Consider the following 25,354-nt stretch of genomic DNA (forward strand, 5'->3'; position numbering starts at 1 on the left):
TTATGCAAGCTGACCGCCAAAGGTGTGCAACAGGACAGGGGCAAAGAGCAAGTCGCAACTTCCTTTCAACTTAGCAACAACAGCTCGAGCTGCTGCGGATATCATCGATCTCGTAGAAACGTTGAATCTGGAAGACAAGAGTCTTGCTGTCATCAAGCATTCACCACCGGAGCGGTACGCCACAAATGGGAACATCACCTCAGGAATGAGCAGAAGCTCATTGACAGCAACTAGCATGCATGTCAGTAGGACAAAATCTGACCCCCATAGAACTAATTGCTGATCATGTTCAGAGGCTGATGGAATTGGGAACAGACTACAGCTCAGTCTTGTTAATGAATAATGTTTTTTTTATATATTGGGTAACTTGTCACTACAAATGATAGGAGACAGTGAGGTCTGCAGATGCTGGAGATCAGAGTCGAGAGTGTGTTGCTGGAAAAGCGCAGCAGCTCAGCAGGCAGCATCCGAGGGGCTGGAAAATCGACTTTTCGAGCCGGAGCCCTTCAGGAGTGAGGGGGAGGTGGGAGGAGATCCCGGAGGCTCCTAGCCTCATTCCTAATGAATGGCTCCAGCCCAAAAAGTTGATTTTCCTGCTCCTCGGATGCTGCCTGACCCGCTGTGATTTTCCAGCAACACACTGCAAATGATGGTGCATGCATTTTTGGTTTGTCTTTTTTCTAATGAAAATGGACGTATGTGGAATAACATACCTGCATATAGCGTACTTCTACCTCCAGTGTTCAGTGCATAAGAAATGAAACTGTCACTTTTGTGCACGTGTGTGATCAGAAGTGAAACATTACACCTTTTGTTTTTCGCAGCCATTAAACCTGTTACAGAAAATGTACAGAATGGGTGACACGGTGGTTAGCACTGTTGCCTCATAGTGCCAGAGACCCGGGTTCAATTGGCAACTCTCTGTGTGGAGTTTCCACATTCTCCCCGTGTCTGCGTGAGTTTCCTCCGGGTGCTCCGGTTTCCTCCCACAGTCCAAAAATGTGCAGGTTAGGTGAATTGGCCATGCTAAATTGCCCCTAGTATTAGGTGAAGACGTAAATGTTGTGGAATGGGTCTGGGTGGGTTGCGCTTCGGCAGGTCGGAGTGGACGTGTTGGGCCGAAGGGCCTGTTTCCACACTGTAAGTAATCTAAAAAAAAGAGTCACATTGGACCCAAGGCATTAACTTTGTTTCCCTCTCCTTAGATGCTGCCGGACTGCTGAATTTCTCCAGTGTATCCTATTTATGTAAGAAAAAAGCTGCTGGCCTTTGGATTTTCTAGATTTTCCTCAAAATAAAACCTAAAAATATTCACCAGAAACCTGTAAACTGATGTCATCAGGTGCCCCACTGGCCTATTGGTAGAATGTTTTTGACTTAATTGGAGACAGCGACCAAGTCTGCATTTGCATCAGTTTTGAAAGAAGAATAAACTCAAACAACCAAAGATCCTCAGACAGCACCTTCCAATCCCACAACCATTTCTATCTAGAAGGTCAAGGGTACCACATACATGGGACACCACCACCTGAAAGTTCCCCCTCTAAGCCACTCGCCATCCTGACTTGGAAATATATCACCGTTCGTTCAGTGTCACTGGGTCAAACGCCTGGAATCCCCTCCCTAACAATGTTGTGAACAAAGTTAAAAATCACACAACACCAGGTTATAGTCCAACGGGTTTATTTGGAAGCACTAGCTTTCGGAGGACAGCTACCTGATGAAGGAGCGGCACTCTGAAAGCTAGTGCTTCCAGATAAACCTGTTGGACTATAACCTGGTGTTGTGTGATTTTAACTTTGTCCACCTCAGTCCAACACCGGCTCCTCCACATCATGGTCAACAATATTGTGGTTTTACCTAACTGACAGCTCACCACCACCTTCTCAAGGGCAGCTAGGGACAGTCAGTACATGCTGACCCAGCCAGCAACACCCACGTGCCATTAATAAAAACAAACTATGTCATTTCTGAGCTGGTGTCAGGCAGTGCTGACACAGAGTTCTGGCAGCAGGCCTTTTTCTGGATCTGAATGCACAGTACTATACTGTCCCTTTGATATCCATCCAGGTTCATACAGTCTACCTTGAATACAGACATGGGTCGGTAAAATATCCCTTCACTGTGAGGCCAGGCTCACACACACAGCTCTCTTAATGCACACACGAATCCATTCAATGCTGATTTTAAACTGCAGCACGATCTGCACAAAGCCCTTTTTGTACAGGCATTAATCTGCACAATGAGTGTTTTGCACAAGCTATATACACATGGCTGTACAATGTAACGTTGTCACATGCTGCTGTTTTAACAAATGGGGTCCGACTTTCTTTAACACGAGCAGAGATCACCCCATGATGTAGAAAGGTTCAGTGTTTTTTCAGTACAGAGCAACTTATACATAGTGCCCCACTAATCTGTCCATTCAAACAGAGGTCTTACAGTTTTAGGGACGGGAAGCAAGAACATTTATTTTTTATAGCACCTTTCAAAACCTTCAAGCACTTTTGAAGGGTTGTCAGTGTTGTAAGTTAACAAAGGCAGCAGATAATGGGTGCACAGTGAGATCCCACAAACAGCAATGTGGTAGTGAGCTAATGATAATGCACTCTGAGTTTAAACAGTGCCACTCATGCAGCTGGCACTTTATCACAGCAGACTGCATCTGGGCTCAGCCAAACAGCAGTGTTCATAGGAAGGCGCAGTCCCAAATGAAACGAAACTGACACCTTTATGTGTGCATGTGACTTATAACAGTTACCCCTTTAGGACAGCATTGTATGCCAGTGACAGTATCATAATGACTACAGATGATGAATTGTATACGGGCAGGATGAAATGAGGGAAAATGAGTCCTAGGTTGGTACGTTTGTCCATGGTACCTCAGTGGAAGGGCGCATGTGCACCAGTTTTATCGTCTTGCTTTTTTGCCCGTTTCCTGTGTGATTACAATGCCAGTTTAGGATGCTGGACGTGTCCCTGAGAGAAATTCTGTGATGGGGCAAGCTATTCTGATCATCAGCGACCCTGCAGCAGCTCAAAGTGGGCTAGGGAGGAAGTTCCTGGTCATCATGGAGACATGATCAATATCACAGATAAAACATTCCTACCTAACTCCACTACCATTAACATGACTTAACACAAGCACCTTCATGGCACCAGTGTTTATTTTTCAGATATATACTTCTATGATAGTGCATGCATTTTTTTTATGAAAGGGGAAGTGTTTGGAGTAATTTACCTGCATATAGTATACAAGCTAACTAGTAGTAATCATATGACCTGTACCTCCGATGTTCAGTGCATAAGAAATGAAACTGACACTTTTATGCATGTGTGTGATCAGAAGCGAAACATTACCCGTTTGTTTGTGGCAGCCATTAAAACCGTTACAGGAAATATACATTAACTTTGTTTCCCTCTCCTTACATGTTGCCAGACTGCTGAGTTTCTCCAGCCTTCCTGTTTATATGTAGGAAAAAAGCTGCTGGCCTTTGGGTTTTCTAGATTTTCCCCAAAATAAAACCTAAAACCAGAAACCTGTAAACTGATGCCATCAGTTGCCCCGATGGCCTATTGGTAGAATGTTTCTGACTTAATTGGAGACAGCGACCAAATCAGCATTTGCATCAGGTTTGAAAGAAGGAGAGACTCAAACACCGAACATCCTGAAATAGCACCTTCCAAACCTGCAACCACTTCTATCCAGAAGGACAAGGGTACCACATAAGTGGGAACACCACCACTCTATAGTGGTTTCACCTCATCTGCAAATGCACCCCATTGTTGTTTTCTTTGAGAATGCCATTTCTAAATGTGCCTCATGGTAAGAGTCACAAGGAATTTGAAACCTTGCTGTAGGAAGGAGCAAACTTGTGATTATATATTCAATGTTCATGTTGGGTGCCCAATGTTGGGACATGGCTCAGCTTGGCAGTTTGGCCATCCCTTGTTTACATATGGTGTCAAGGGGATTGTCTGATATCCCTTCCCCTGGGACTAATTGAAGTGTCATAGGTGGCCTCCAAGTTCCATATAGACTGTGCCAGTCTGCACTCTGAAATGGACCCATGTGTGGACAGTATGCTTTGAACCCGACGTTGCTCACCTTGGCTGACTGTTCACCCTCTTCTCCCACTCTGTCCAACATGCTCTATTCTGCTAACCTTCCCAGTTCCAAGGCTCACCCCATCTATCCCTATGTGCCAGAAACACGGGTGTTGGCAGTGTGCTGCTTTCTCCACAGCAGGTTGGTCTAACCATACAGGAGGACCAAACTATGGATTGCCGAGCACCTTCAGAGGAATACGTACAACATAGAATCAGAGAATCCCTACAATGTGGAAGCAGACCATTTGGCCCATTGAGTCCATACTGACCCTCCAAAGAAGCTATGTGCAGTTCTGGTCAAAACGTTAAAGATAGTTGAACTACTTGAATGTTAGAATTTTTTGAGCAGGTAACGAGCAATTTAGACAAAGGAGAGCCAGTCGACATGATCCATTCGGATTTCCAGAAGGTCTTTGACAAGGTGGTGCTCTGGAGGCTCCTAAATAAGATGAGTCCATGGTGTTATGGGTAAGGTACTGGCATGGATGAAGGATTGGCCGCTGGCAGAAGACAGAGACAAGGGATAAAGGGGTCTTTTTCAGGATGACAGCCAGTGACTAGTGAAGTTCCACAGGGGTCAGTGTTGGTACCACTGCCATTCATATTATACATTAACAATGTGGATGAAGGAACTGATGATATTGTTGCTAAGTTTGCAGAAGTAGGTGGAGGGACAGGTAAAGTGTTGAGGTGGGGAAGCTGCAGAACGACTCGGAGAAAGTGAGGACTGGAGATCAGAGTCAAAAAGTGTAGCGCTGGAAAAATAGAGCAGGTCAGGCAGCATTCAAGGAGGAGGGTCGACGTTTCGAGCATAAGCTCTTCATCAGGAATGTGGGGAGGGAGCACAAAGGGGCTGAGAGATAAATGGAAGGGAGGTGGGGCTGGAGGGAAAGTAGCTAGGAATATGATAGGTAGATGAAGGTGGGGACTGATGGTGGGAGCGGAGGATGAAGTGGATAGGTTGGAAGGGAAGATGGACAGATACGACTGATGAAGAGGGAAGTGCTGAGTTGGAGGGTTAGATTCTGGGATAAGGTGGTGGAGAGGAGATAAGGAAACTGGTGAAATTGGCATTGATTCCGTGTGGCTGGAGGGTCCTAGTGGACAAAGAAGTGGCAGATGGAATACAATGTGGGAAAGTGTGAGGTTACATACCTCAGTAGGAAGAATAGAGGCATCGACTATTTTCTAAGCATGGAAGGCTTCAAAATCTGAAGCGCAAAGTGACTTGGGAGTCTTAGTTAAGGTTAACATGCTAAGATTCATTTAGCAGTTAGGAAGGCAAATGCAATGTTAGCAATCATTTCAAGAGGGCTAGAGTACAAATGCAGAGGTGTACTGCTGAGGCTGTATAAGACTCTGGTCAGGCTACATTTGAAATATAGTCTGCAGTTTTTGGCCACGTATCTAAGGAAGGAATTGCAGGCATTGGAGTGGGTCCAGAGGATGTTTACCACAAGATCCTGAGAATGAAGGGCATGTTATACGAGGAGTGGTTGAAGACTCTGGATACTTGGAATTTAAAAGGAAGTGGGGGGGGGGGGGGGGGGTGACCTCATTGAAACTTACCGAATACTGAGAAGCCTAGATAGAGTGGATGTGGTGAAGATGTTTCCAATAAGTAGGAGAAACTGGGACTTGAGTGAAGGGGCGACCTTTTCGAACTGGGATGAGGAGGAGTTTCTTCAGCCAGAGGGTGGGTGAACCTGTGGAACCCATTGCAGCAGAGGGCTGTGGAGGCCAAGTCATTGAATGTATAAAGACAGAGATCGATAGGTTCTTGATTAGTGAGGGGATCAAGGGTTACAGGAGAAGGCAGGGGAGAGTTGTGTTGAGAAACATATCAGCCATGACTGAATGGCAGAACAGACCCGATGGGCCAAATGGCCTAATTCTGCTCCCATACCTGATGGTCTTATGATTACAAGTGACTTCAACCCAGCAAAACATGAGATGCAGGATCTGTTGTGTGAGGTTGTGTTACAAGTGAGGTTTTATCGCCATACTATAGGAAGGATGTGGAGGCACTGGAACGGGTGCAGAGGAGGTTTACCAGGATGTTGCCTGGTATGGAAGGAAGATCGTATGAGGAAAGACTGAGACTGTTTTCATTAGAGAAAAGAAGGATAGGTATATGGAGGATAGTGGGTTAGTATAGGTTAGGTGGGCTTGGATCGGCGCAACATCGAGGGCCAAAGGGCCTGTACTGCGCTGTATTCTTCTATGTTCTATGTTCTATGTTTTGGGTGTCCGGATTCCTATACAAACACTTTTTTCTTTGTTTATGAAGGATTAATGGGATTATACTTTGCTGTATGTTTGAAATTCTTTGTGTCATAAGTAAGTGGCTTGGTCTATTTTATGATTTCTTTTCTTCACAATTTATTATACTGTTAAAACAAAATGTGAGGCATTGCGTGTTTATATTCCAGTGAGACACCAAACCGACAAAAACCAACAAGCAATCAGTCAAGCCAGGTTTCTGACTGTGATCTGTCGGGTACCATAACTGACATCCAAATACCCTGTGGGTAAGAAGCTCCCCCAGCCCCAGCATGTTGGCGTGATGAAGGGCTTTTGCCCGAAAGGTCGATTTTCCTGCACCTCGGATGCTTTTCCGGCACCACTCTGATCTAAACTCTTGTTTCCAGCATCTGCAGTCCTCATTTTTGCCTTGTTCGCTTAACACGCCCCTCGTAATCATTGGAGCATTCTTAAATTACATAAATCTTTGACATTCTGATCCAGTCAACCTTCAAATGAGAAGGACTAACCCTCAGGACCCTTACCCTGTCACCAAGTCAAGACAGCCACTTCTGTTGAATTACAGTTATGTCCCTCTCTGTCTACATTCCCACATTGAGAAGAGTTTGAACAGAAATAGCCCTGATGTGAGTCAGGACAAAGCTTGCTGCTGTCCCAGTCTGTTCGCCAGGCAGCCTTTTCAATCCTCTCCATTCATACAAGGAAAAGAAACATTGAAAATTCAGCCTTTTGAAACCCCGCATAATAATCCCATTCTCCTGCAGCGTGTGGACGAAGCTGGATTTTAGCCCACTGCCTTCTGTTTTTTGATTGCACTGAATGAAACAGCACCTTTGACAGTTTAATTGAAGCCTGAGTCCCCAGGGCTTGAAGTCCCACAGGACTTGGTGTGCTTGAGTGACAGCAAGCCTGGCCTGTGCTTATTGACGAGTGAGTCATGCTGCTTGCTGACAGAGGGAAGTCGAATAGATGCACTTGCCCGCACGGCAGGAGCACTGAGCGAGCACGGTCGAGAGCAAATTGCTTTCTGCTGGCAAGGGAAGCGAGGGAAGCGAGCATGCTGGAACCAAGTCATCAGTCAACTCCAAAACTCACCAGAGCTTTGTGAATAAAAGTAAACAGTCAACCACAATTATCAGACACACTCAAAAAAGCAACGATCCATCAAATCCAGACCAAGATTAATTGCGGCTTGTAAACACACTCAGGAAACATTGATAGTCTGTCTCAAATATACACATCAAAAGACACATTTTTACATGCAGACAGGGTTTGACAGGGGGTGCGTGCAGAGTGGTGTATGTGTGTGTGGACACACCTTCAGACAATGCTGGCAAAGACCTGATGCCCAATAAGAACCAGCCCAGTGCCCAGAGAGACTTGGTATCTGTGGTGTTTTCTGAGTTGCCCATTGTGGTACCTTATAGTATGTAGCTGAAGGTTTTTTGAGGGTTCTGAAATTTCACTGGACATAAAATGTTAACTCTGATTTCTCCTTTTTATTGCTTAAACTAAATTTACATCTTCTGTTTAATTTATATGATAATTGCACATTTTGGGAGAGAGAGGGCTCACATCTTAACTGGAAACCTTGGGAAGGCAATGAAGCTAGACTCAGGATTACATGTTGAACCATATTTCAATAATTGTTTCTGAGCAGCAGAGCAGAAAGAAGGAAATAACAAATAACCTGTGATAATAAGCGCTAGAACTCTCTCCTTCTCTACCAGTTTCATTCATCATCTCAGAACACAATACCTGGTGTAAAAGCAAACTGGTGAAATAACATTGACCAAGAATTCAAAGTTATCCACAGATTCTGCTACAACTAAAGAAACAAGTCAACCATTTATCTATAGTCCCAGGTTAAGAATCTAATACCTCAAGATCCCCAAAGACTCTAATTGCCTAATGTTTTTGTGTGTACTTGATGCTGGATTTCCAATATTGTATCCCTTGGGTTAGTCAGTAAGGAACATTCGCTTCATTTCACTTAAGAAAAACTTGGTAATTGGATCCTTCATTTTCTGGTGAACTAAATTTTAATTCATGTATGATCACTGCATGTCAGAAAGAAATGAAAAACAAATTTTGTAACTGAATGAGGAAGATTAAGAAGAGGGGAGATAATTCTGCTTCCTCACCTGATTGCAACAGTGTTTACCATAGAGTCATAGAAATGTACAGCACAGAAACAGATCCTTTGCTCCAACTTGACCATGCTGTCCAGATATTGTAAATGAATCTAGTCCCATTTGCCAGCGTTTGGACCAAATCCCTCTAAACCCTTCCTATTCATATACCCATCCAGATGCCTTTTAAATGTTGTAATTATACCAGCCTCCACCACTTCCTCTGGCAGCTCGTTCCATACACACACCACCCTCTGCGTAAAAAAGTTGCCCCTTAGGTCCCTTTTAAATCTTTCCCCTCTCACCTTAGACTTATGCCCTCTAATTTTAGATTCCCGTCTCCTGCAGAAAAGACCTTTACTGTTCACCCTATCCATGCCCCTCATGATTTTATAAATCCCTATAACGTCAGAAGTCACATGATATCAGGTTATAGTCCACATAGCTTGGAGACTATAGTCTCCAGAGAAAATAGTCCCAGCCGATTCAGCCTCTCTCCATGGCTCAAATCCTCCAACCCTGGCAGCACCATATAAATCTTTTCTGAAGCCTCTCAATTTTAGCAACATCCTTCCTACACTAGGACCTACGGGAAGCTGGTATCAGTCTATCTGCTCCCTCTGGAGCGTAGAAAATGGGACTAGATTAATTTAGGATAGCTGGTCGGCATGGACACTTGGACCGAAGGGTCTGTTTCCCTGCTGTACATCTCTATGACTGTATGCATAGAACTCCTAGTCTCCATCCAGAGGTTGTGATAGAGACACTAGTAAAGAATTAGGTGGATATAAACAAAGGGACATGTACGTTAATCCCTTCAGAACACTCATCTTCTAAAACAGTACCTAGTCAGGACCAAGCCCGGTGCCAATAACTTCCATTAAAATGTAGTTCATTACAAAATGGAGGATCCAGTTTCTTGAGTGAAAAGAAGGGTAATTTTATTACTGACTAACCTGAGAACAAGGTAATGAAAATCAAACATCAGACACACGCATGAACACAAGTAATATGTTTTAAAGAGCGAGTGACTGGCATCTTTTACGGCTGGAGGGACAGATTCACAAAGCAAGCATGTTGACTGATGGACTTGCACAGATTTAACCCTCATCCTTTGGAGGCTTCTGCAATTGCTTCATCCTCATCTCTCTTTTTTTTTCAGATTAGTCAAGTGCTGGGAAATGAAATGAAATTCACCATGCGAGAGCCTTTGGGTCTCAGGTACAATGTCTAATGTTAAAATAATATATGATTAATTAACAAGTATTACCACAGTGATAATGGTATTGAGCAGTGGTCCCACTGTCTGAGACAATGGACAAGGTTGGTCACTGTCCTTACCAGTCTTATCACTCTGCTGGTCCCAGGTTTGTCAAAAACGTCCAGTGTCACCAGTTACCCCGGTCGTGAGGGATTGTGGGAGGCGGGGGAATGGAGAGGGGGGAGTAGGTCCCATACTGTGTGAGTCAGGCCTCACCAGTCTCACTGACTTGGGTATAGGGTGTTTGTATACACAGATGCTGTCTATTCAAACTACTCCCTTGTGTTCTGCTGTTTTAATTTTGGAATACATTTGGAGAGGGACATCTTGAGTGATTTTGAAGCATACGAGGCACAATAACCAAGTATGCGAAAGTGAGGGACTGCAGATGCTGGAGATCAGAGTCGAGAGTGTGGTGCTGGAAAAGCACAGCAGGTCAGGCAGCATCCGAGGAGCAGGAGAGCCAATGTTTGAGGCAAAAGCCCTTCTTCAGGAATCAATAACCAAGTACAATAGTCTTTTATTGAAAAAACTTGAATGAAATATAATTATTTCAAAATATAATGTAATTTCTGAAAGAAGTGGTCAAGTGAAGCTGTGTTGTACATTGAGCAGCACACTCCCTCCTACAGGCCCAGATAACATAGTCCGTGTAGTATCCACAGCACTCAGGAAGAGGGTGTGTTTGTGTGTCATTGTCATTGTGCCATTATATGTGTGGCATTGGGTGTTTATCATTGTGTGTATTATTGTATGTGTGTGTGTCATTGTGTGCGTGTTATTGTATGTGTGTATATGTGTCATTGTGTGTTTTATTGCATGTGTGTCATTGTATATGCATATGTCATTGCTTGTGTGTGTTATTGTATACTATGCGTGTCATTGTGTGTGTGTGTCATTGTGTTATTGTATGTGTGTGTCATGGTGTGTGTGTGTGTGTGTCATTGTATGTGTGTGTTATTGTATATGTGTGCGTCATGTGTATATTATGTGTGTATCATTGTGTGTGTACATGTTATTGCATGTACATGATTCCATGTTATGGCCTGTATTTCACTGTGTGTGACTGTATTTCACTGCTTATGTTTGTCTCTCACTAGTTATGTAGTTCCTGTATGTATGTTGCCGCGTGTTTTTCATGTTGTGTGAGACTGCCTCTGAACCTGTCACTATGGGCGTACTAATCGCTCTGTTTGATTCTCTATAGGATATGGCAAGTGGTGTCAGCCATCATGTTCAGTGTTGTTGGCGTAACGGTGAGTGTCCACTTGTTTAACATTACTCACTGCATGAAGCAATGATACAGTGTGGAGGAAGGGGGTGACGAGTTTAGACCCTGTGTTTTATTGGAGGACCCCAGACTGTAATCCCTCATTCACATTGACCTGGCCAGGCTGGAAAAAAACTGCAGCCGAGATGCCATAGTCTCCATTGGGATTGTTGTCAGACAGGAGGGGAGCACAGCTGCAGTTGGATTTAACTCAGAGTGTTAATTGCTAAATGAATCACCAGCTAATCATTTGCAAGATGGATATTTCCAGCGGAGTAGGGAATACTAATTAGGAATACCAACCGTCGCAGGAGAGATTTGGGAGCACAAACGATATCAGTGAGTGGGTCAGTTTATGGGTTGTTTGCCTCAGATCAGATGTTACATATCTCCCTCAGAGAAACCAAAATTTCCGAGAATTTGAAGGCAGAATCTGCCAGGAGAAGGGGGAGGGAGAGAATGCTGAATTGTGTCCGGCTGTACGTCCAGCTGATTGATGTGGGTTAGACGTTGGGGGTAACTGCACTGTGGGACTCTCCTAGCCATTGAGACATTACAGCACACATTCAAGAAATTCCATCTATCCCATTACCTCAATGTATTCCTGTCAACCTGCACCATTGTCTTACTCAAGTGCCCATTCAATTTCTTTCAAACCCTTGATCGTTCCTGCTTCCCCTGCGCTGGTTTGAGGTGCTGTCTGGGTGAGAGTAATGTAAGGCTGCAGATTCGATGTACAAACTGATCGCAGCACTGTGGTGCAGCAAGTCATTCAAGTCGGGGAAGTAAGAAAGAATATGGGAGAAATATGTAATAGGAAATTGATACCTTTCTCAGGGCAGGACTTGGCAATGGGAGGGAAAGAATCCAAGGGTTGTAGCACACATAGGTACCTATGAGATAAGTGGCAATGAGGAAACAGGTTCTGAACAGAGAAAAGGCGCTACATTTAAAAGCAGAACCTCAAAGGTTAGAATTTCTGTGCTATTGCCTGAACCACACGCAAAGAGTACCTAAAATTAGAGAGATGAAAATGTGGTTTAAAGAATGGTGTGTGTGAAAAGTGGGTTCTGGTTCATGGGCCACAGGTACCAGAATTGGAGAAAGTGGGTGATGTACATTGGGACAGTCTATTGCCAGAACCGCGCTGTGATTCCTTATGTTTAATGCTTCGTTAAGCTATTTTTGCAAACCACATAGCGAAGGACATGGAGGTGGTTTTAAATAAAACAGTGGAGGAGGGAAAGGGTCAAATGTGGCAATTTGTGGTACATCAAACATTAGAGCCAGGGTAATAATGTGGAAAATGAGGGTCGGAGAATGGAACAAAGAGGGTAGAGAGGAAATAAAACACTAGCAATACAGCAAAAATCACAATGAGTGTTACGAAGGTAATGAAAAGTCAAAACTAATGGCTCTCGTGTATAGCATTCATAACAAAGTAAACAAATTGATGGTATACCTTAAAGTAAATTAGGGCAGTCTGAAAGCCATTAGAGAGATGTGGCTCCAGTATGACAGGAATTAGGTGCTGAATAGTGAAGGCTATAAGGCATTCAAAAAGACTGTGAAACTAGGTATAGGTGGTGGGGTTGCACTATTAACCAAGGATGGCATTGGTACACTAGTTAGATAGGATCTTGCTTTAGGAAATCTGTAGAATTGGTTTGGGTGCAGGTATAGTAAGGGAAAGAGGTGGACAGTGTAAGTGGTTGAAAGACCCCCTAACAGTAATCACAAAGTGTGGAAGAAAGTGTCCAAAAAGAAATATCGGATGCTTGTGATAAAAGGATGACAGTAATCATGGGTAACTTTAATCTACAAAGAAACTGGAAAAAAATCAGAATGGCAGCCATAATCTGGATGAGGAGTTCACAGAATACATTATCATATTTTGGAACCAACCTGAGAACACGTTATATTAGACTTGGTATTGAGTAATGGGACAGGATTGAGCAATGATTTCAGAGTTCAGATATCAGCAGCTACAGTATGACTAAATTTTATGTCATTTTGAAAGGGAGAAGATTGGGGCTTAGACAGATGTTTTAAACCTAAATAAAGGCAACCATTTGGGTGTGAAAGCTGAGCTATCAGAAATGGACTGGCTTAAGGCTGGGAGAATAGATCAATAGAGAGACTTAATGGAAGATTTAGAATTGCTCAGAATAAGTACACACCTATTATAAAGAAAGACAGGACTCACCATCCATAACTCATTAAAGAAGATAGGGAAAATGTCAAACTTAGTGAAAAATGGTAACATTGTGTAATAATGAGTAGCAAGTCCGATAATTGGTCAGATATAAAGAGCAGCACAGAATGTTAAAAGGAGGAAGAAATTAGACAAGGAGAGCAAGCTGGCCAGAAATGTAAAAATGGATAACAAGAGTTTCTGCAGGTACTTAAAAAGGAAAAGAGTCCATGAAGTGAGTGTTGGTCTTTTGAAGTGTGAGAATGGGGAATTACTAGTGGATGATAACGAAATAGTGGATGGAATGAACAAATATTTTGTTTCGATGTGCCCAACAGAGGATTCAAAAATCTTCCAGTAATATAGGGGGTGGAAGGGAGAGAGAGGAACCTAGCAAAATCCCAATCATGAGGGAAGTGGTGCTAAATAAACTGAGGGCTGACAAGTCTCCCAAGTCCAAGTGGGTTGCATCCCATTGTCTCAAAGGTTATTAATGAGGTGATTGGTGCAATTCCTTATATGCCGGATAGGTTCCATTAAACTGGAAAGTAGCAAATATAACCCCTGTTTTCCCGTTATCTTGATGTCTGTTATGGGGAAGGTATTAGAATCAACTATTAAAGAGAGTATAGTTGTGCACTTTGAGAAATTCAAGATAATCAGGGAGAGTCATCATTATTTCATCAAAGGGAAATCATCTTGCAGTAGTTTACCAGACTTCCTTGAAGGAATAACACAGAAAGGGGAACCTGAAACCGCGCAACACTTAGAGTTCCAAGGAGACATTTGATCAATGGTTACTATAGAAAATGGAAGGTGCTGGGGTAGGGACAAGATATCAACAAGGATAAGAAGATTTGTGTCAGTGTCTTAGATGAGGGAAATGAGGGTAGATGAATTGAATGCAATGTTTCCAAATTTGCAGATGGCACTAAGGCTGGGTGGCAGTGTGAGCTGTGAAGAGGATGCTAAGAGCCTGCAGGGTGACTCGGACAGACTGGCTGAGTGGGCAAATACTTGACAAATGCAATATAGTGTGGATAAATGTGAGGTTATCCACATCGGTGGCAAAAAACAGGAAGATAGATTATAATCTGAATGGTAGTAGTTTCGGAAAGGGTGAGATGCAACGTGATGTGGGTGTCATGGTGGCACAGTTGCTGAAGGTTGGCAGACAGGTACAGTAGGCTGAAAATGTGTTGCTGGAAAAGCGCAGCAGGTCAGGCAGCATCCAGGGAACAGGAGAATCGACGTTTCGGGCATAAGCCCTTCCTCAGGTACAGTAGGCAGTGAGGAAAGCTAATGGTCTTCACAGCGAGAGGATTGGAGTATTGGACTGGGGATGTCATGCTGCAGTTATACAGGGTCTTGGGTATTGTGTGCTGTTTCAGTCTGCTAGTCTGAGGAAGGGCATTCTTGCTATTGGAGTCCAGCGAAGGTTCACTAGCCTGATTCCCGGGATGGCAGGACTGACATGAGGAAAGACTGGATCGACTGGGCTTGTATTTAACTGGAATTTAGAAGATTAAGGTGGGTCCTCACAGAGACATGTAATGGGACTGGACAGGCCAGATGTTGGAAGAATATTCCTGATATTAGGGAAGTCCAGAACTGGGGGTTACAGTCTAAGAATAAGGGGTAAACTACTCAGAACTGAGATGAGGGAGAATTTCTTCACTCAGAGAGCTGTGAACTTGTGGAATTCTCTCCAACAGGAAGCAGTTGGGGCCAGTTTGTTCGATATACTCAATAGGGAGCTGGATGTGGCCCTCGCAGCTCAGGGATCAAGGGGATATGGATAGAAAATGGGAATGGGATACTGAGCTTGCATGATCAGCCATGATCATATTGAACGGTTGGGCAAGCTTAAAGGGCCGAATGGCCTACTCCTGCTCCTATTTTCTCAGTTTCTAATGTGAGTGTTATTTAAATGGAGAATGACTCTGGAAGGTGCCGAGGGATTTAGGTGTTTAGTGCAGGAGTTGCAAAATAATCAGTCTGCAGGTACTGTCCCTAAAGAAGAGGGCACATGGAATACTATCCCGTATCTGTTTATACAGGGCATTTGTGGGACTTCATCTCAAACACAATGTGCAGATTTTGTTCTCCTTATTTAAGGGAGGTGGTGGGTTCCAACTGAGGGTCTGAGGAAGGGTCACCAGACCCGAAACGTTAACTCTGATTTCTTCTCCTAGGTGTAGCCAGACCTGCTGTGCTTTTCCAGCAATTTCTGGCTTTGTTTCTAACTTACAGCATCCGCAGTTTTTGCACTTTTTATTTGGTATTGTCCTTGTGCCCATGTCACCACTGTCTCCCTGCTCCATGGCTGTGACAGGTCCTTTTCTCTGTCAGTCTTGTGTAGGTCTGGCTGGGTATATTGTGCTGACTATGAGCAGTGACTGTGCCTGTATCTCTGTTTCAGGCTCTCATCTTTCCCAAACGTCTATATGAAACTGTCTTTGATGAAGATGGGTCCAGCACCATAATGGCAGTGAGACTGTATGGCGGGGCCCTTCTCAGTAAGTATCATTGACAACAGTGTCCCTAGAGCCCATTTCATGCACTCTACTAACGGAAGTCCACCTTAAACCTATTGCATACACTGTACAGGTACAGTCCACCTTAATTCAGATGGACAGATTGGATGTAGGGTAGGCTATTTGCCTATTGAGCCTGTCCTGTGCTTGTGGCCAATCGAACATTTCAATGAATTTTACTAAAACTTTCTCCATGTATGTTACTGGTAATCTGAAATCCAGCAATTTCTACCTTACACTTACTCAAAGATTGGCCTCCAGACTGAACAGACAGCAGTCCACCTTAAACCCCCTGCAAACACTGCACATAAAGCAGTCCAACTTAAATCAGTTCCACACACACTGTACAGGCAGCAGTCCACCTTAAACTAGTTCCACACACTGTACAGGCAGCAGTCCACCTTAAACTAGTTCTACCTACTGCACAGGCAACAGTCCACCTTAAACTAGTTCCACACACTGTACAGGCAGCAGTCCACCTTAAACTAGTTCTATCTACCGTACAGGCAGCAGTCCACCTTAAACTAGTTCCACACACTGTACAGGCAGCAGTCCACCTTAAACTAGTTCCACACACTGTAAAGGCAGCAGTCCACCTTAAACTAGTTCTACCTACTGTACAGGCAGCAGTCCACCTTAAACTAGTTCTACACACTCCACAGGCAGCAGTCCACCTTAAACTAGTTCTACACACTGTACAGGCAGCAGTCCACCTTAAACTAGTTCTACACACTCTACAGGCAGCAGTCCACCTTAAACTAGTTCTACACACTGTACAGGCAGCAGTCCACCTTTACGTCATTGCACACCATTGTGCCAAGAGAATTCCACCTTAAACCCACTTCTATAATGGAGTAAGCCACCTTCAAACTCTCATACACGCTGTCCAGAATACAGTCCATCTTAATTTTATTATTAATGATTGCATAGGGAGCCGCCTTAAAGCCTGTGCAGACACAGACCGCCTGCATTGTGAGATGATTTGTCTGTGAGCAGGTTTGATATGGGCCATACCCAGCTCAGTTCACTCCAGGCTACTCCCTGCTGGTTGTTCAATATCTGGTTCTGGGTGAGGGACAGTGTGCTGCAGTTACACCTCGGGTTGTTGGTGTGAGCCCCTCATTGTACCAGCCTGCGATACTGGCACCAAGTGGACTTTCCACGCCCTCTCCTCTCAGCAGGTCACCAATTTGCCCGTCTCGTCTCTGCATTCCCTTCAGCTCATCCTCAGTGGCTGTGCCTTCACTTGCCCCCAGAGTCCCTTCCTTAAGCCTTTCTTTCCTTATATATCCCCCCTCCTTCCATAAACCTCTCCCACCCTGTCCTTCTCCCAGTCTCTCCTTCTCCTACCCACTCCTCCTTGCTGTTTCCTGTGTGAAACATATCATTATAACTCCTGGGAAGGGAGCTTCACCCCTCCTGCGCCCTCCGGTGGGCAGACACGGACTCTGCGGGGACTGGATGAAGGGCAGAGGGGGTGGTGGGTGTGGTGTCATCGTGTGGTGGAGAGAGGGCAGTGGGAGATCCCACAGTGAGGCTGCCCTGTGAGGCTGGCACTGTGTCTGCCCTGTAGTCTGACCCTGTTCTCCTCCCTTTCTGCTGCAGGCATTTCCTTGATCATGTGGCACGCATTATACATGGCCGAGAAGTTGATCGTGCGGTGGACGCTCCTCACTGAGACCTTTTATTTCTCAGTGCAGTTTATAGGTGGGTTCTCAATGAAAGTGCATCACTGTAAGAAATGACCAATGCTGCCCTTCCATTACCCTCCCCCCCCCACCCCGATCCATCAGGTTCCTGCTGTCCCCTCCCTGATCCAGAGTCCTGCCCCTTCTCTTTCTCCTCCTCCTAGACCTACTACCCTTCCGATCCTCTCTCCCATCGACATAAATCACGGACATCGCTGGCTGGGCCAGCATTTCATACCCGTTGAGAAGGTGGTGGTGAGCTGCCTCCTTGACCCACTGCAGACCACTCGCTGTGGGTTGACCCACAATGTTGTTAAAGAGGGAATTCCGGGATATTGATCCAGCGACAGTGAAGGAACAGCAATATATTTAAGGACCAGGATGGTGAGTGGCTTAGAGGGGAGCTGGCAGACAGTGGTGGTGTTCCCATGTATGTGCTGCCCTTGTCCTTGCAGATGGAAGTGGTCATGGGTTTGGAAGGTGCTGCCTGAGGACCTTTGGTGAATTTTTGGCAGGCACCTTGTAGGTAGTATACACTGCTGCGACTGAGCGTCAATGGTGGAGGGAGTGGATGCTTGTGGATCTGCTTTGTTATGGATGGTGTCAAGCCCCTTGAGTGTTATTGGAGCTGTACCCATCCAGAGAAGTGACAAAAGACCGTAAGACATAAGAGCAGAAGTAGACCATTCGGCCCATTGAGTCTGCTCCATCAATCAGCGAGATTATGGTTGGTGTGATCATCCTCAGTTCCACTTTCCTACCTTTTTCCTGTTATCCTTGATTCCCTTTCCCGAAGAAACATCTGTCCATCTCAGCCTTGAACTACCTTGTCCCACTATCAATTTCACAGATTGACTATCATCCAAGAGAAGAAAATTCCTCTTCCTTCTGTCCTAACTGAGTGATTCCTTATTCTGAGATGATGTCCTTTCGTCCTGGACTCTCCCATAAGGAGAAACAAACTCCCTGCATTGACCCTGTCAAATGTCCTAAGAACCTTGAGGAATATTCTATCAAACTCCTGAATTGTGCCTTGGAGATAGTGGACAGGCTTTGGGGAGTCAGTAGGTGAGTTACTCGCTGCAGTATTCCTAACCTCTGACCAGCTCTTGTAGCCACAGTATTTACATGTCTAGCCCTGTTCTGTTTCTGATCAATGGTAAACTCCAGGATGTGAAGAGATGGTGGTTAGATTGTCTCTTATTGGTGATGGGCATTGTGTAGCATTTGTTTGGTGTGAATGTTACTTGCCACTTATTAGTCCAAGCGAGGATATTGTCCAGATCTTGTTACATTTAACTGCTTCAATATCTGAGGAGTCACGAATGGTGCTGAACATTGTGCAATCATCGGTGAACAACCCCATTTCTGACTTTATGATGGAGGGAAGCTCATTGATGAACCGGCTAAAGATGGTTGGGCCTAGGACACTACCCTGAGGAACTCCTGCAGAAATGTTCTGGAGCTGAGCTGATTGACCTCCAGCAACCATGACCATCTTCCTATGTGACTGTAAGAGTTTGCCCCCTAATACCCATTGATTCCAGTTTTATTAGGGCTCCTTGATGCCACCCTCAGTTGAACTCAGCTTTGACGTCAAGGGCTGTCACTCTCACCTCACCCTCTGGAATTCAGCTCTTTTGTCCATGTTTGAACCAAGGCTGTAATGAGGTCAGGAGCTGGGTGGCCCTGGGGGAACCCAAACTGGGCAGGTTATTGCTGAGCAGGTGCTGCTTGATAGTCCTGTTGGTGACACCGTCCATCACTTTACTGATGATGGAGAGTAGACTGCTGGGGCGGTAATTAGCCAGGTTGGATTTGTCCAGCTTTTTATGTGCAGGACATGCTTGGGCAACTTTCCACTCTTACTGGTGGAAATCCCCCACTCAAGAGTATGCTATGTATCTCAATCATCCTCATTGCTTCCTCCAAGTGGTGCTCAACATTGGGTCCTACTGCCCCACTTTTTTGCCCTTCATCCTTAGGGCCCTACTACCTGTCCTGTTCCCTCCTCCTCCTCAGGGTCCTACTGCCTGTCCTGTTCCCTCCTTCTCAGGGCTCTACTGCCTGTCCTGTTCCCTCCTCTTCAGGGTCCTACTTCCTGTCCTGTTCCGTCCTCCTCAGGGCCCTACTGCCTGTCCTGTTCCCTCCTCCGGGCCCTCCTGCCTGTCCTGTTCCCTCCTCAGGGTCCTAGTGCCCATACTGTTTGTTCCTCCCCCCCTGGCACTTTGCCAGATTGTGGGCAGACAGCTGCAGTTATCAGAAAGTGTGGAGCTAATGAGGAATTGCTCCATCCTAATCCTTTGGAAAATTATCCCGGGAATCTCTGTGTGCATAACAATGCCAGCCCAATTTCCCTGGAGCTTGGTGTCTACACTCGGGGCTTCCTCCAGGAGCAGGGCTTGGTTGGGCAGTGGGTGACTCGGTCTCCTTCGTTAACTCTTTCTGCTCCAGGGGCCAAAGGGACAGCATTGGCGACAGCTCCCAGTGTGGGAGCACCGACCTGCTGTGGTCATACAGCTGACACTCGGCACTGTGCAAACTGAAAAATCTTGCAAGGCCAGGAGGTCATGCAGAAAAACACTCTTCGGAAGCTGATCCCAGGCTTTGAGAGTAAAGAGATGTCTGCTGTGCGGAATGCAAGAGGGACGAAATCTGTTTGAGCTAAGTGAGGTCTGGAATTGAATAGAATCAGCTCATGCTGTGGCAGTGGTGAAGATTGGCCACCAGGTGGCAGTGGTGGTCTAGGGAGTGTGGGCAGGCAGTTTGTGAGCTGCTGTGAGATAGTCGGAAGGTGGTACCAAACTCTTAGTTACTGATGTCTACGTTACCAGCCAGCACACTGCTGTGTGGCCAGCATCACTGTTTCAGTTTACTCAGACACATTTCTCAGTGAACGTAGAATTTGTGATGCTGCTCTTTATTATCTACAGCACTACTGGAGCTTATCCTCCAGCCTTGCACCTTTTCTGGAACATACAGCACAACATCATAGACCAGCTCAGCAAGCATTGGGCTCCTAGTTTAGAAATAAGGGGACACCGCTTTCAAACAGAAGAGGAAAGTGTATTTTCTCCCTGGTGAGGAATACCAACCTCTCTCAGGCGAGTGATGCCCACTCTGTGCCACTGCTGTATGAGCTGAAAATGTGTTGCTGGAAAAGCGCAGCAGGTCAGGCAGCATCCAAGGAACAGGAGAATCTTCATTCCTGAAGAAGGGCTCATGCCCGAAACGTCGATTCTCCTTCTCCTTGGATGCTGCCTGACCTGCTGCGCTTTTCCAGCAACACATTTTCAGCTCTGATCTCCAGCATCTGCAGTCCTCACTTTCGCCACTGCTGTATGATGCCACTTTGTAAATGAGTTGACCAGCATGTCATGGGGGATCTGTGTCCCTGATCATGACTAACTCTAAACTCTCACTGAGGTGTGTGTGTGTGTGTATGAACCCATTATTTCCCTCAGTGATCAACACAGAAGAGTTTAGCTTAGATTGCTTACAGTGTGGGAACAGGCCCTTCGGCCCAACAAGTCCACACCGACCCACTGAAGCGCAACCCACCCAGACACATTCCCCTACATTTACCCCTCACCTAACACTACGGGCAATTTAGCACGGCCAATTCACCTAACCTGCACATTTTTGGATTGTGGGAGGAAACCGGAGCACCCGGAGGAAACCCACGCAGACACAGGGAGAATGTGCAAACTCCACACAGTGAGACACTCCCCGTGTGTGTAACATTGACCCATTGTCAGTGAGACACTCCCCGTGTGTGTAACCCTAACCCATTGTCAGTGAGACACTCCCCGTGTGTGTAACACTGACCCATTGTCAGTGAGACACTCCCCGTGTGTGTAACACTGACCCATTGTCAGTGAGACACTCCCCGTGTGTGTAACACTGACCCATTGTCAGTGAGACACTCCCCGTGTGTGTAACACTGACCCATTGTCAGTGAGACACTCCCCGTGTGTGTAACACTGACCCATTGTCAGTGAGACACTCCCCGTGTGTGTAACACTGACCCATTGTCAGTGAGACACTCCCCGTGTGTGTAACACTGACCCATTGTCAGTGAGACACTCCCCGTGTGTGTAACACTGACCCATTGTCAGTGAGACACTCCCCGTGTGTGTAACACTGACCCATTGTCAGTGAGACACTCCCCGTGTGTGTAACACTGACCCATTGTCAGTGAGACACTCCCCGTGTGTGTAACACTGACCCATTGTCAGTGAGACACTCCCCGTGTGTGTAACACTGACCCATTGTCAGTGAGACACTCCCCGTGTGTGTAACACTGACCCATTGTCAGTGAGACACTCCCCGTGTGTGTAACACTGACCCATTGTCAGTGAGACACTCCCCGTGTGTGTAACACTGACCCATTGTCAGTGAGACACTCCCCGTGTGTGTAACACTGACCCATTGTCAGTGAGACACTCCCCGTGTGTGTAACACTGACCCATTGTCAGTGAGACACTCCCCGTGTGTGTAACACTGACCCATTGTCAGTGAGACACTCCCCGTGTGTGTAACACTGACCCATTGTCAGTGAGACACTCCCCGTGTGTGTAACACTGACCCATTGTCAGTGAGACACTCCCCGTGTGTGTAACACTGACCCATTGTCAGTGAGACACTCCCCGTGTGTGTAACACTGACCCATTGTCAGTGAGACACTCCCCGTGTGTGTAACACTGACCCATTGTCAGTGAGACACTCCCCGTGTGTGTAACACTGACCCATTGTCAGTGAGACACTCCCCGTGTGTGTAACACTGACCCATTGTCAGTGAGACACTCCCCGTGTGTGTAACACTGACCCATTGTCAGTGAGACACTCCCCGTGTGTGTAACACTGACCCATTGTCAGTGAGACACTCCCCGTGTGTGTAACACTGACCCATTGTCAGTGAGACACTCCCCGTGTGTGTAACACTGACCCATTGTCAGTGAGACACTCCCCGTGTGTGTAACACTGACCCATTGTCAGTGAGACACTCCCCGTGTGTGTAACACTGACCCATTGTCAGTGAGACACTCCCCGTGTGTGTAACACTGACCCATTGTCAGTGAGACACTCCCCGTGTGTGTAACACTGACCCATTGTCAGTGAGACACTCCCCGTGTGTGTAACACTGACCCATTGTCAGTGAGACACTCCCCGTGTGTGTAACACTGACCCATTGTCAGTGAGACACTCCCCGTGTGTGTAACACTGACCCATTGTCAGTGAGACACTCCCCGTGTGTGTAACACTGACCCATTGTCAGTGAGACACTCCCCGTGTGTGTAACACTGACCCATTGTCAGTGAGACACTCCCCGTGTGTGTAACACTGACCCATTGTCAGTGAGACACTCCCCGTGTGTGTAACACTGACCCATTGTCAGTGAGACACTCCCCGTGTGTGTAACACTGACCCATTGTCAGTGAGACACTCCCCGTGTGTGTAACACTGACCCATTGTCAGTGAGACACTCCCCGTGTGTGTAACACTGACCCATTGTCAGTGAGACACTCCCCGTGTGTGTAACACTGACCCATTGTCAGTGAGACACTCCCCGTGTGTGTAACACTGACCCATTGTCAGTGAGACACTCCCCGTGTGTGTAACACTGACCCATTGTCAGTGAGACACTCCCCGTGTGTGTAACACTGACCCATTGTCAGTGAGACACTCCCCGTGTGTGTAACACTGACCCATTGTCAGTGAGACACTCCCCGTGTGTGTAACACTGACCCATTGTCAGTGAGACACTCCCCGTGTGTGTAACACTGACCCATTGTCAGTGAGACACTCCCCGTGTGTGTAACACTGACCCATTGTCAGTGAGACACTCCCCGTGTGTGTAACACTGACCCATTGTCAGTGAGACACTCCCCGTGTGTGTAACACTGACCCATTGTCAGTGAGACACTCCCCGTGTGTGTAACACTGACCCATTGTCAGTGAGACACTCCCCGTGTGTGTAACACTGACCCATTGTCAGTGAGACACTCCCCGTGTGTGTAACACTGACCCATTGTCAGTGAGACACTCCCCGTGTGTGTAACACTGACCCATTGTCAGTGAGACACTCCCCGTGTGTGTAACACTGACCCATTGTCAGTGAGACACTCCCCGTGTGTGTAACACTGACCCATTGTCAGTGAGACACTCCCCGTGTGTGTAACACTGACCCATTGTCAGTGAGACACTCCCCGTGTGTGTAACACTGACCCATTGTCAGTGAGACACTCCCCGTGTGTGTAACACTGACCCATTGTCAGTGAGACACTCCCCGTGTGTGTAACACTGACCCATTGTCAGTGAGACACTCCCCGTGTGTGTAACACTGACCCATTGTCAGTGAGACACTCCCCGTGTGTGTAACACTGACCCATTGTCAGTGAGACACTCCCCGTGTGTGTAACACTGACCCATTGTCAGTGAGACACTCCCCGTGTGTGTAACACTGACCCATTGTCAGTGAGACATTCCCCATGTGTGTAACCCTGACCCATTGTCAGTGAGACATTCCCCATGTGTGTAACCCTGACCCATTGTCAGTGAGACATTCCCCATGTGTGTAACCCTGACCCATTGTCAGTGAGACATTCCCCATGTGTGTAACCCTGACCCATTGTCAGTGAGACATTCCCCATGTGTGTAACCCTGACCCATTGTCAGTGAGACATTCCCCATGTGTGTTACTCTGACCCATTGTCAGTGAGACATTCCCCATGTGTGTAACACTGAACCATTGTCAGTGAGACATTCCCCGTGTGTGTAACCCTGACCCATTGTCAGTGAGACATTCCCCGTGTGTGTAACCCTGACCCATTGTCAGTGAGACATTCCCCATGTGTGTGTCCCTGAATCACTGTCAGTGAGATTTTCTCTCGTTTTTAAGTGTATATGTGCTTTTGTTAGGCTCTCCTTCGATCTTGTGAAGTAATGATTAATAACTGTTACTGACAGCCCAGAGATTCATTCAATTTCATCTTGCCAATGAAAGTTCTCATCCTCTTGCAGTTACATCCGCCCTGTTGTTTGAAAAGGGAGCTCTACCCCAGGGAGCGAGCCTGCTGCAGTTCAGCCGAGCTCTCTTCATCCTCATCAGTATCTATTTCTATTACCAAGTTGGTCGAAAGCCCCGGAAGATGTGAGGAGTGCGCCTCGCCAGGCTGTTCCATGTGATGGGATTGAGCTGATCAATGGATGGCTGCAAGGCATGCGACTGGGAACGAGTGACTCTCCTCCTGAAGTGTATTTCGTAACCTGCATTCCATGTTTCTCGGTCGAACTTTAGCCTTTCCAGGTGTGTTGTATTTTGAAGATTATGTTGTATCCTGTCCCTGTGCATGTGCAGCAGCAGCATCACAATATTGGATTTGTTACCTCAAGAATAATCAATAAATAAGTTTCCGTGACATCTAGTGTGGATTGTTTCCTGATGGACGCGACAGCAGGTATGGTTACGGTCCCTGTGGAGAGTGGGAATGTATTCAAGAGAGAACATTGTTCACAACTCCATCCAAAAGAAAAGTGATGGTCACAATTTCACATTTTAGTGCTTTTCTTGTAAGAAACCAACTAAAACCAACATCATTCAAATACTAATGAACTACAAATAATAACAAAAGTAAATTCCATTTTAAACTGCCAGTGTGACAAAGGAAGTCCCACCCCACTACATTTCTGACACATTGTCACATCCTGCACAAATGTTGGCCCATGTATAAACTCTCAGTCTTCCTCATTACAGCTTCTGCTATTTCAGTCTCTTGTTTAACAGGATCAGAACATTATCGGAGCAGGCCATTCAACCCATTGGCCCTGTTCCATAGGATCATGGCTGGGCTGATTATCCCCCCCCCCCCCGCCCCGTCCTGTCTCCTTCCTCCCC

General features: G+C 46.1%; 1 protein-coding gene across 3 annotated transcripts in view; it reads left to right on the plus strand.

Annotated features, from left to right (window-relative positions):
• LOC122557975 (tumor protein p53-inducible protein 11-like) overlaps window positions 1-24,878 on the plus strand; it is a 65,230-nt gene extending 40,352 nt beyond the window's left edge. For all 3 annotated transcript variants that reach the window (XM_043706280.1, XM_043706279.1, XM_043706278.1), the window contains 5 exons: window positions 9,670-9,728; window positions 10,976-11,024; window positions 15,655-15,751; window positions 17,375-17,476; window positions 24,481-24,878. In XM_043706280.1, the coding sequence (XP_043562215.1) occupies window positions 9,670-9,728; window positions 10,976-11,024; window positions 15,655-15,751; window positions 17,375-17,476; window positions 24,481-24,614 (441 nt within the window). In that variant the 3' untranslated portion in view covers window positions 24,615-24,878. The remainder of the gene's footprint in view (window positions 1-9,669; window positions 9,729-10,975; window positions 11,025-15,654; window positions 15,752-17,374; window positions 17,477-24,480) is intronic.
• Window positions 24,879-25,354: the final 476 nt, after the last annotated feature.

The sequence above is a fragment of the Chiloscyllium plagiosum genome, chromosome 16 (genome assembly GCF_004010195.1).
Source record: "Chiloscyllium plagiosum isolate BGI_BamShark_2017 chromosome 16, ASM401019v2, whole genome shotgun sequence".
Classification (NCBI taxonomy): domain Eukaryota; kingdom Metazoa; phylum Chordata; class Chondrichthyes; order Orectolobiformes; family Hemiscylliidae; genus Chiloscyllium; species Chiloscyllium plagiosum.